General features: G+C 40.6%; 1 protein-coding gene across 1 annotated transcript; it reads right to left on the bottom strand.

The window, feature by feature from the left end:
• Nucleotides 1-3,510: 3,510 nt before the first annotated feature.
• On the bottom strand, nt 3,511-10,381 carry klf6a (Kruppel like factor 6a). The gene is made up of 4 exons (XM_058765018.1): nt 10,025-10,381; nt 7,905-8,478; nt 7,114-7,237; nt 3,511-5,915 (listed from the first exon to the last, which is right to left on the bottom strand). Exons 1-4 carry the CDS (start codon nt 10,124-10,126, stop codon nt 5,864-5,866), a joined length of 852 nt encoding a protein of 283 aa, XP_058621001.1. The 5' UTR covers nt 10,127-10,381; the 3' UTR covers nt 3,511-5,863.
• Between the last annotated feature and the right edge of the window lie 348 nt (nt 10,382-10,729).

Here is a 10,729-nt window from a genome sequence, read left to right as displayed (position 1 = left end):
TATAATAAAACATTTTGAAGAACTGTTTTGTCCATACAATGAAAGTCAGTGGGGTCCAAAACATCACTACACTTTTAGGGCACCAGCGCAAACTGTCTTTTGGTTTTAGTAAAGACACGCAGTGATAAATTAGCGCTTAAAAGGCATGGACACAGTTATTTTTGTGCCTGATCTTATTGAATATGCATTTCTAGGAGTTTCTGCGGTGGCCGAGAGAGCTCAACCTGCTGCAACTTCAGAAAACACATGCAAAAAGAAAAAGCACCAGCAAATCAAGAAAACATCTTCATCAGTTTGACAGTAGGTGCTGCAAATGCTCACAACACAACCAAATAAAGAATTTCATTTGCAACTCGTTTCTTTGTTTGGTTGTCTTGTGAGTATTTGCAGCGCATGTGTTTTCAAATTGATGAAGTTGTTTTCTTAATTTGCAGGTGTTTTTTTTTTTCTATTTGCAGTGCGTTTCTTTATTTGGTTGCGCATGTCTTGTCAAACTGATGAAGTTGTTTTCTTAATTTGCAGGTGTTTTTTAGTTTTTTTTTTAATTGCAGCGTGTTGAGCTCTCTCGGCCACCATAAGTTTCCCTTTCAGACGCAAAATATATGGGAGGAGAGTATTCAAATGAATCACGCATTTTCAATACTGGCATTTGCGCCATTATTTAACGCCCCCAAAAAAGCATGTCTTAAACTATTTTGCGCTTGAAATGGATGCGATTTGTGGAGAACAGAGAGCGCGTGGTAGAAGGGAGAGGATTTTTCCACACGTAGCCTATTCATTTATTTGGAAAGAACACATTATGCAAACATATCCTTTGCCAAGCCATGTTATTTTTAATTTGGTTCTGGAAATAAAAGACGACTTTGGACCCTCAACTAGGAGTCACGCAATACCAGGTCTATCAAAACTTCTTGCAACCCTTCATTTTTTGGCCTCCGGTTCTTTTCAACGTACTGTGGCTTCTTTATTTCTTTATTCTTTATTTGCGACTGCTCTAATTTGTTCTGCGCTTGGTATATTGCGTTGGTCGATATGTAAACGAGATGTTGAGTCTGTGTTCTTTAATTTGCGCGTTGTTAGTAAATCACCCGCAGAAATTTCCACGCCCATCGGCGCTGTTTTGGAATTGTGCTCTCGCGCTAATTTGCCCTGTTTAGTAAAACTGGCCCTTGATGCATGGGGAAAAAACAAAAAAAACAATCTTCTTTTGTGTTCAACACAATAAGTTAATACAGAGTAAATAATGACATAATTTTGGGTGAACAATCCCTTTAACTTTCTATTCAAACACACACACACATACACACAGTCTGGTCAACTATCATTGTAGGGACTCTCCATAGGCGTAATGGTTTTTATACTTTACAAACTGTATTTTCTATCACCCTACACCAACCTTACACCTAACCTAACCCTTACAGGAAACTTTCTGCATTTTTACTTTCTCAAATTCTGTATGATTTATAAGCTTTTGTACCCAAGGGGACCTCAATTTAGGTCCCCACTGTGACACGAGTCCCCATGAGTCTGTGTGTATTCAGGTTTAAGTCCCCACCAGGATATATAAACCTGTACACACACACACACACGTTACGTTTGAATACCTACATTCAATGCATGTTGTGAATTAGTGTACTTGCAGCCCACCATAAATGTACATTAAGGTAGGGCATGTGTCATATGCCAGAGCAATTTATCTAGATTTGGTAATCCAGGATTAGGGGAACCCTGAGGGTAAACGTGGGAAAGCTCGCACACATACCGACTAATGCATCACATTAAACGTTTGGTTCTTTGAGTATGTTCCTCAACTGCCCTGCTAACTTTATGGCTATTAGGTTAAAGGCATATTAAACAATGCCGTACATAAATATAGATAATTTGACGCATTGATCTTGCCTTTTAAACATCATAAAGCATGGACTGAGATCCTTCAGTTAAATTTAATGATAGATTTGGGGGCACTTGACCTTTAAAGGATTGATGTCGCTGTGTGACTTTCCAAGGCTGCATATAATTGCTTCCACTTTAGGATCTGTCAGCTACACAGAATAATGAGCGACTTCTCAGTGCAGCTCAGTGTTGTAGCGTCAACATCAGCATAGCACTGAGTAACATGGAAAACTACTGCTGTATTATCAGAGGCGTAGCCGTAATTGAGTTATGTAATGCAACAAGTTTCCCACGATTTTCACCTTTAGTGAACTGGCATGTTGTGAAATTTCTCCCATAATAAAATGATGCGTCTGGATGAAATGACAGGTAATAGTGGAGTCCAAAGTCCACAATAAAAACAGAGATTTCTCCATTTAAAGCTGGAAATAATAATAATAATAATACTATTCTAAATATACATTAAGAATCTGCACTATTTCTAGGTCACTGAACAACTAAATTGGGTTCTTTGAACGTGAACTCGTGTGAACTTTGCACAGACGGTCATATTTACTACTTCCATCGAAACCAAGATGCTCTTTGGAACATTATAAGATCATGCTGGATAATGATCAATTTTGGATATATCAAAGTGATGAATATTCATATAAATATTTCAGTTATACTACGTATCAATCTTATTTTATTAATAAAAAAAAGCTAAATTCCTAATTACTGTATGTGTGTGTGTGTGTGTGTGTATATATATATATAAAAATGTAAATTAACATTAAATTAATTTTGATCCATTTATATTAAGGATTACAGATGGAATACATCTTCAACATGATGCTGAGAAGTAAACAGACGAGAAGCCATTTTTAAATGTTTAGAAAAGCCAGCAAATCCTTGGCAAAATATTTCAGCACTCCACCTGCCAGGATTCACCTCAGGCATGTTTCCCCCTTTAGCAATTCACAAAGGCGGCAATTTGCAATGTTTTTCTGTGGGAACACATTCGTCTATTTTGACAAGCCTGTGGAACATCCCCTCCAGTGGGTGTTGAGACCAACTTTTGCACATCATATAATGAGAGCGAGTGTTTCACAGCTAATGCAGGTAATTGTCATTCATCAGCATATCCTCCACTCTGCTGAGATCTCAAATAGTCGTTACAAAAGATTAATCTTTTAAAAGAACTTTGTGTTTATATTACATTAAAGACTAAAATTTTACATTTTCTGAAGAAGTAGTGCTTTCCATTACTGATACAATTGTATGGCATAGCTTATGTGGCTGCAAGGTGCTATGGGTGTTTTGCAGGTGCTAAACTGTTCTTAGTGATTCCTAACTGGTTCAGTTTTGTCAGAAGACTTTTAGGTCTATTTTGGACTCATGGCTCAGGTTATTTTGGGATTTTCACTCATTTTATTATAAGTCTGTTCATAAAAGCTCAATTTGACATATCTTGTCTGTGACCCAAAGTTTGCTTATCAAAGTTTAATACTTATAGTAGGTTTAGTTGTTTCGTTCAACTTTCCTAACCACCACTGAAAATATTGTAATATTGAACCATATTTTTTAAATCACTAAAATCTAAAAGACTAATGAAATAAAGTGAAGCAAAACAACAAATCAAACTTGTCCGATAAGAATTTCTTATTATTCCAATAAAAAATACATTCATACAGAAATATAACAATTTTGCAAAACAATTTCAAATAAAATTCATATAAAGCAAAAAAACAAAAACCAAAAAAAAACCAAAAACAAATAAAAATCTTAGAAAAGTTTTTTTTTTTTTTTTGTATTTTTCATCCTAACTTGTGTTTTTATTCTTTTGTACAAATACTCTTTAGACAAGAGGGATTCGTGTGAGAAAAGATAAGTGATAGAAAGTGTTGGTTGAAGCAAGCAAATGGAAAACTTGATTAAGGCTCCATTACCACTCCACTAATATTGGCCACCGTTGGAAAGACTCAATGTTCTTCACCCACAAATCCCAGGCTGGTCTGATTTAATGGCAGCACAAGCTGCTTCAAGTTACTTTTCTCCCACTGAAACAATCCGTATCCACGTAGCTGCTCAACATGCAACAGTGTCAAACCTCCATCGCTCAAGAAACCAGAGCAATTATACTCTAATAATTCGAGCATATAACTATGTACAATAAATTTAATCAATCGTTTGGTCCCTGAAAACATTATAGTTTACATTTCAGATCGCAAATAAAACGCACACAGCCAGCCGAGAGGCTTTCTCCATGCGGCGTTCGACCCCACGTCCGTAAATTTCCATTGTAAATGTTGAAAAGGGGGGTGATATATCTTTATCTTTCTGGATGGCTGTGCACTGTTTCCACAATACTGTCGCTGGACTAAAACAACGGCATCCAGACAGGTCAATATCGAACTGCCCGAGTCAGCAGTCTGTAGCAGGCAGGGCCTTCAGCAATTCATTACAGAGAGGCAGTACAAGGCAAGGCCTGTCTGACTGCAGCTTGTTAATTACAATAAATCTTTAGGCGTTTTTTCCTTTATTCTTGGTTACAGGGGACGGGGGGGTTGGCATTCCACAAACATTCGGCCTTGTGTTATACAAGGGCCTGTTTTCGCACTTTAAGAGCTTTTTGTCTCGCGCACACCTCCACAGATAGAGATCTTGCATCTAAAGCGTATTCAAAACGTTCAGTAGATACCAAATCCATACTAAGTGCTTGCAGATCTAGAAATGTGAGGGCAAGTATAATAATGAAATCGCATGCTCAAGAATAATAATAATATATTACGTATCTACAAGGGCTTGGCTACAGTGGCCTCAGAAATAGGAAAGGTGCATGTTCAGGTGAAACAGAGCCTTAATAAAGCTTTTTCAATCACTTATACAAGACATTTTGTGACTCCCAATGGGAAAGGTCACTTGCATAAGGCACCATTAAGGCCAACAGTGCATTAACAACAGGTAAAATGAAGATAGAAAGAGAGATTTTAGTCTTCAAGATGACAAAACGAGTCTTGTATGAAATGGTTGCTGATCGATAGGATTCTTCCCTCTACCAGAAAGAAAAGAGGGAATTTAGAGTGATCAATGTGTTTATGTACAATATTGTAACATTTAACCCAATTGTATTTAGCTGCGCTTTATTGGAATCTATTAAAAAAAAAAAAGAAAAAAAAAAAAAAAAAAAAACAAACCCCAATACCATGCAACACCTGTTTATGATAGTGAAGTTATAATTGTGTTACATCTCTAAGCACACAGCTTATACAACGGACTACAAATGAGCTTTTGTAGCCTGTCAAATAACAAGCTACCGAACACATTGCACATTTAGTAGCTGCACCGAACACCAAAAAAGCCACTTTCATTCAGGACCGAGTTTCCGCCCCCCCTTTAGATGGGGGCAGGGGGTGAAACCCTGGCCGCTACGCCCCCCAGAATCCCGGAGCCCGGGGGCGTCTGGCAGCAGTTCTCAGTCTCACGGCTTCACTCATGGTTCTCGCATACCGCATGGAAACAAAAACGGAACTTGTTCCCCGACACCATTCAGCCCACAGCGATACACTGGTACCCCCTCCCACCCTTCTTCGCACACGGGACATTCATCTGCTCACGTCAAACAGGCTTTCTTTCGGATTTGTTTTAAAGTACCAGTGTATAGTCCAGGAGTTGTCCCGAAACATCATGCACCATACAACACACCATTCATTCGCTCTTTTTTTTGCTTTTTTTTTTTTTTTTTTTTACTTTTTCATTTTTTTTTTTTTAAATAAATCATCCTCGGTTCTTCATACGTGATTTTGTCCCTTCCTTTTTCGTTTCAACAACCAGTCAGTCCGGCCTTTATCCCGGGGCTCACGGAGGCACAGGATATGGTGCAAAATGGCATGCTTTGGCTGGAACACACTCCTCCCATTTCTTGCAGGGCCAGATCAACCAGGAAGCTGGTCAGGACACAACACATCCCCAGCGTGAAGCTGCGGCCTGCTCAGAGGTGCCTCTTCATGTGCAGGGCCAGGTGGTCCGACCTGGAGAAACACCTGGAAGAAGAAACAGTGAGAGGAAAGGTGAAAAACAAGGTCAGGCAGGGGCCACCAAAGCCGTAAAGTGTGATCAAAGGTAGAGATCTGTGCATTGAGTCACTGATGAGGCCCCTAGTGGCCCTCAAGGTGAATTTGTCAAACAGGAATAGGTGCTATGAAGGCTAATGAAAGGAAAGAGAGAATTAGCAGAGAAAATGAATAGTTTTGTATTTAGAATGAGAAATCTACTAAAATATGCAGATAAACTGGTTGTAAACTGTTAAAATGGGTTTAAAATTATAGTAAAAGTGGAAGTTTATAGCAGTCACAGAATCACAGTATAGCTGTAAAATTTCTCTAGCAATATATTATGAAAGTGTGTATATATTTATTTGTATAATTGTTTTGTAATTTTGTGGTGGGATGAATGAATGAATGAATAAAATAATAATTTATTGATTTTAAAAATAAATTTGGTAATGAACAATAAAGGTTTGTTGTTTTTAGGGAAATATTATGAAGTACACAAATAAAAATATAATTTTAATAAAATACAAAATAAAAATAAAATGTTCTCAAGGTTATAATAACCTGAGCACCAGCTCCAAACATTATCGTTAAGTCTCAAGCTGAGAATAGTAAACTTTTATTGCTATCTGAAAGTATTAAAAGTATTAAATTATCCAAAGTTTGCAGAACTTTATGAATGCTGGGTGTTCTGATTCTGCAAAAATAGAACTGCTGTGTGGGTCTGGATATGAGGAAAGACTTGATCAAATGTTTTGTTTTAAAGGAGAACTATGAAATGTTTTGCATCCAGTAACCACAGAAACAAAACGCCAAAAAGGGAAGTTGAGCAAACAATGGTGTTCAAAGCGCAAAGCTCTAAGGGAGGGAAATGATTAACAGAGGAAGTGATGACAAACAGGAGAGGCGCGTTTGGTCATAAAATGCAGAGAATATCAATAAAGTATTGTGACAGTGTGACTATTGCGCTTTCAAGCATTTAATGCGATTAGGTAATTAAGCGATAAAATCCAAACATAATGGGGCAACTCCCATCGATGAACCGATAAAACGGAATCAATGCCGAATGCAGAATCCGTCGCGTTTCACTGACGCACGCATCAAAGCATCAGGCATGCGGCGAGAGAGAGAGACAGACGGGCTTTGATGACTGTCACAAGTAGAGATAGCGAGACAGAACTGAGCGTACCTGTCACAGTGACTGCATTTAAATGGCTTTGCACCGGTGTGCTTCCTGAAGTGTCGGGTTAGCTCGTCGCTCCTCGCAAAGCGCCACTCGCAGCCTTCCCATGAACACCTGTACGGCTTCTCACCTGTAAACAAAAACACAAACACCTTTCAGCCAGCAGGTTTCGACTAGAAAACATTCACAAGTCTGAAAGGAATGCGGAACAGTGTGCTCGGTAATGCCTTCAAAAATGCATCTGTAAACAGGATGCATGTTTATGCATCAGGTCACGCAGTCTACGAGACGAGTCTTAACTTTAATAAGATCCCTCAAGCTCTCAAGGATTGCGGGAATGCACGGTATGCCAAAAGTCTGTCTCTATGCTGTGTGCGCATAAACAGCACACCGAACAATGCACGTCACACAGAGCTTGTTTTGAATGCCGGGGCCCTTTAAAAAAAGGGGCCACCCAGATCCCCATTCAAAAGCCTAGATCTTTCCCATGACGAAACCAAAACTGTTTTGGTAGAGCAGGTTGTTTTCACCCTGGCTGGCTTTCATTCCCTGCCCCCATCCGATCCCCCCTACTTCCTGGCCACGGCCGCATTCCAAACAGATTAGGTCACCGTTTAGGCGTGCAGTCATGCGAGGCAAATATTCACAGAGTGACATTAGCCTTGCAGCTGAGGACTGCCTGTGTGAACTCAACTCCATTACACAACTTCGCAGGAGACGTGAAACCTCAGCGAGGTTTCCACTTTCTGTTTGATAGAGACAATGTGGACGTCACAGCAAACAGCAAAGGTTCTTACCTGTGTGAGTCCGCTGATGTGCTTTTAAGTGAGAACTCTTCGTGTAAACTTTCCGGCAGCCGTTGAAGTGACACCTGTGCACTCTCCTCCTGCCGTCCGGAGACGCGTCCCCTCCTGCGGAAGCCTTATCCGAGGCCTTCGCCAGTCCATTTTGCCGGACCTTCACCGGCACATGCAAGTCAGTCTGCGTGGAGCCCCACACCTGCGGGACACCAGGCTCCTGGGGCGTCTCTGGCGAGGACGGAGGCGTGCTGATGATAGAGGAACTCAAGTGATGCGCTGACTCCGTCAGAACAGAGCCCAGCGGGTTGGAGGTAAAGATGTGAGTGGGCGAGAGCTCCTCTGAACTGTCAGACGCCTCGCTGCTGGCATCCGAATTCATGCTGTTGGTTTCTAATATTTGGCAGTCCTGATTGTCGTCCTCCTTGACGCTGGGGAGGTTGCCGTTCCCATCTCCCTTATCTCCACAAGCCAAGATGAGCTTGCTCCAAAGATCCTCCTGGCCCTCAAACTTGAGGTCAGACGCAGAGACGTATGGCTCGCTCTGCAAATATCTCTCCAGCTCCAAACAGGTCTGATTCAAAATAGAAAGCACAATGTTAGAATGCGCATGACCGATTCAATGAGTTTCCTCTAACTTTCACACATGACTGCCAAGGGTTAGTTTGGGTTAACCACACTCTGCACTTTAACACATTTTCTGCTGAAATATGTAAAACTATGTCATGCTGAAACATTAAGGAGTATGTAAGAGCAATAAAATCAGTATTTTAGGTATAAACATGGCTTTGAGAGCTGTATATTGTCTTTCTGGAACAGTTATCCCCTAGTGAGTCATGCAGACATTTCAGAGTCCTTTTAAGGAAGCCACATAACTTCCTCGGTCGAGTTTCCTCATTCAAGCAGCCTGACGTCCCCTCAGCGTACATCTGGACGCATTTTAAACCGATTTTAACGCGTATTAAGTGTGAACGTACTACATTTGAGTGCAGAGGTGGTTAGGTAAACACTTCAAACTGTGTTTTTTCCGCTCAATGTGAGCATTTAGTTGTGCGGTTTAGCTCTGCATATCCTCGATAACCCCGATGGTGTTTACCGCGCAGAATACGGCCTGAAGAATCTCAAGTTACTGATTCTACAGACTCCCCATCAGGTAAAATGTTTGTTCCTGAAAGCGATAGTTCAGACTTCTGTCATTTATTCAACATTATTCCAGTTCCATAGAATGTTAAGCAGACCAACAGTGTAAGTCACCATTCACTTGCGTTGTATGGAAAAAGATGCAATGCAAGTGAATGGTGACTGAGGCTGTCAGTCGCTAACATCCTGCCTAACATCTTTTTTGTTTTGTTTTGTTTTGTTTTCCACGAAATAAAAGGGTTTGAAACAACACAATGGTGAAGAAATGATGAAATATTTTCATGTTGGCTCAAGTATCACTTTATCAGCCTATGCTGGGAAAAATTAAGCAACTAGATGCAAACGCATGCTTAAATGCCAAGAGATACATTCATATGGCACCGTGCCAGAATCCCCAAAAGCCTGAGGGAAACTACCTGGATCAATTTCAGCAGAAACATTCATACTATCGTGCCAAGAATACGACTGCAACGGTTCAATCACAAGAAAATCAGTATCAAGCAGCAGAACCTGCTATGACAGTTAATAAGCACCTCCTATAAACCCCGTTATGTGACAGAACATGTGCTGCAGACTGTCAAATCAACCAGTCTATGTTTGAGTAGGAAAAGCACAAGAAGCTCAATTCTTTTCCTCACTATATTGTGCTTTTTACGGTTTGCAACGCAATACAGATCTGACTCGCCAGTCGCGACTCTTCAAAAACTAAAAAAAAATACTCTGTATGCCAAGACAAGTTTGTTTAATAATGTAGACACACAGACACATTCTATAGAAGCAGACTGACAGCGTTTACCGCGCGACCATGTAACCGAATCAAATATGTCATTTAGAATGTTACACTGTTTCATTCAGCGCAGCGTTTAGCGGATTGTAAATAACTCTCCGTTTCCAGTTTAAAGAAAGCGAAGTCAAACCACAAGCTCTCCGTTCGCCAATCACAGCGGAAGTTTTCTCCAATTCAAATTTCAAATTGTTACCTGTTGCCAGTATTCTTCAAGCGATGGCAATGCAGAGAAATAGCCAGTGTCATGAACGATCTGAAGTTCCTGAAATATGCTGCACATTGGTAGAACATCCATTGCAATCCCAAGTATCAGGCAATAAAAGACAGAAAAATATATATATATATATGTCTTGATGAATCAAAGATAAAGTGTGACAAGCAAGCGTCCTCTTCGTGCAACAGCAACGCAGTGCAGCCGTCGCTTTGCTCAGAGTCCGCTAGTCCGTCTGTTGAGATCACTCTGTATTTGCAAACACTGAACTCACGCAAAGCACTGCGCTCTGTCAACTTCCCCTATTCAAACCTTGTAGCCTGCCTACTCCCTCGTGATAGCGTGACGTTCTCTCACAGTGTGTCCAATCAGATGCGAACAGGTTGCGCGGGCGCAAATGATATCACTTTAAGCCAATCGCAGCGGAGTGCGGAAATAAGTCCTGCCTCCTGGCGCTGTGATTGGTGTATTCAACTGAAAGGACGTGAGCGCTGATTGGACGATATTTTTAGAAGCGTATATAAAGGCCCTGAGCTCAAACCACTCATTTCTGTTTCTTGACGACGGACTGTCACACGCGTCTCGGTTTGGCCAGAGCGAGCGCTGTGTGCAATCGGTTGCTTCTCCTGGAGAACTTTAGTGTGTTGAAATACGTTCGTTTTCCATTTTACTTGCTTTTAGCTCCCT

Source organism: Onychostoma macrolepis, chromosome 24, assembly GCF_012432095.1.
Source record: "Onychostoma macrolepis isolate SWU-2019 chromosome 24, ASM1243209v1, whole genome shotgun sequence".
NCBI classification, from domain to species: domain Eukaryota; kingdom Metazoa; phylum Chordata; class Actinopteri; order Cypriniformes; family Cyprinidae; genus Onychostoma; species Onychostoma macrolepis.
The sequence above is the reverse complement of the archived record's forward strand: the minus strand, read 5'-3'. Positions and strand labels throughout refer to the sequence as shown.

What these genes read in the sequence shown, in the direction of transcription:
- klf6a (XM_058765018.1), bottom strand. Translation starts at nt 10,126, where the DNA reads ATGGATGTTCTACCAATGTGCAGCATATTTCAGGAACTTCAGATCGTT. An exon ending in TTGAAGAATACTGGCAACAG is followed by an intron (nt 8,479 to 10,024) that starts GTAACAATTTGA and finishes ATTTTGAATCAG; the next exon opens with ACCTGTTTGGAGCTGGAGAG. An exon ending in AAATGCAGTCACTGTGACAG is followed by an intron (nt 5,916 to 7,113) that starts GTACGCTCAGTT and finishes TTCTTCTTCCAG; the next exon opens with GTGTTTCTCCAGGTCGGACC.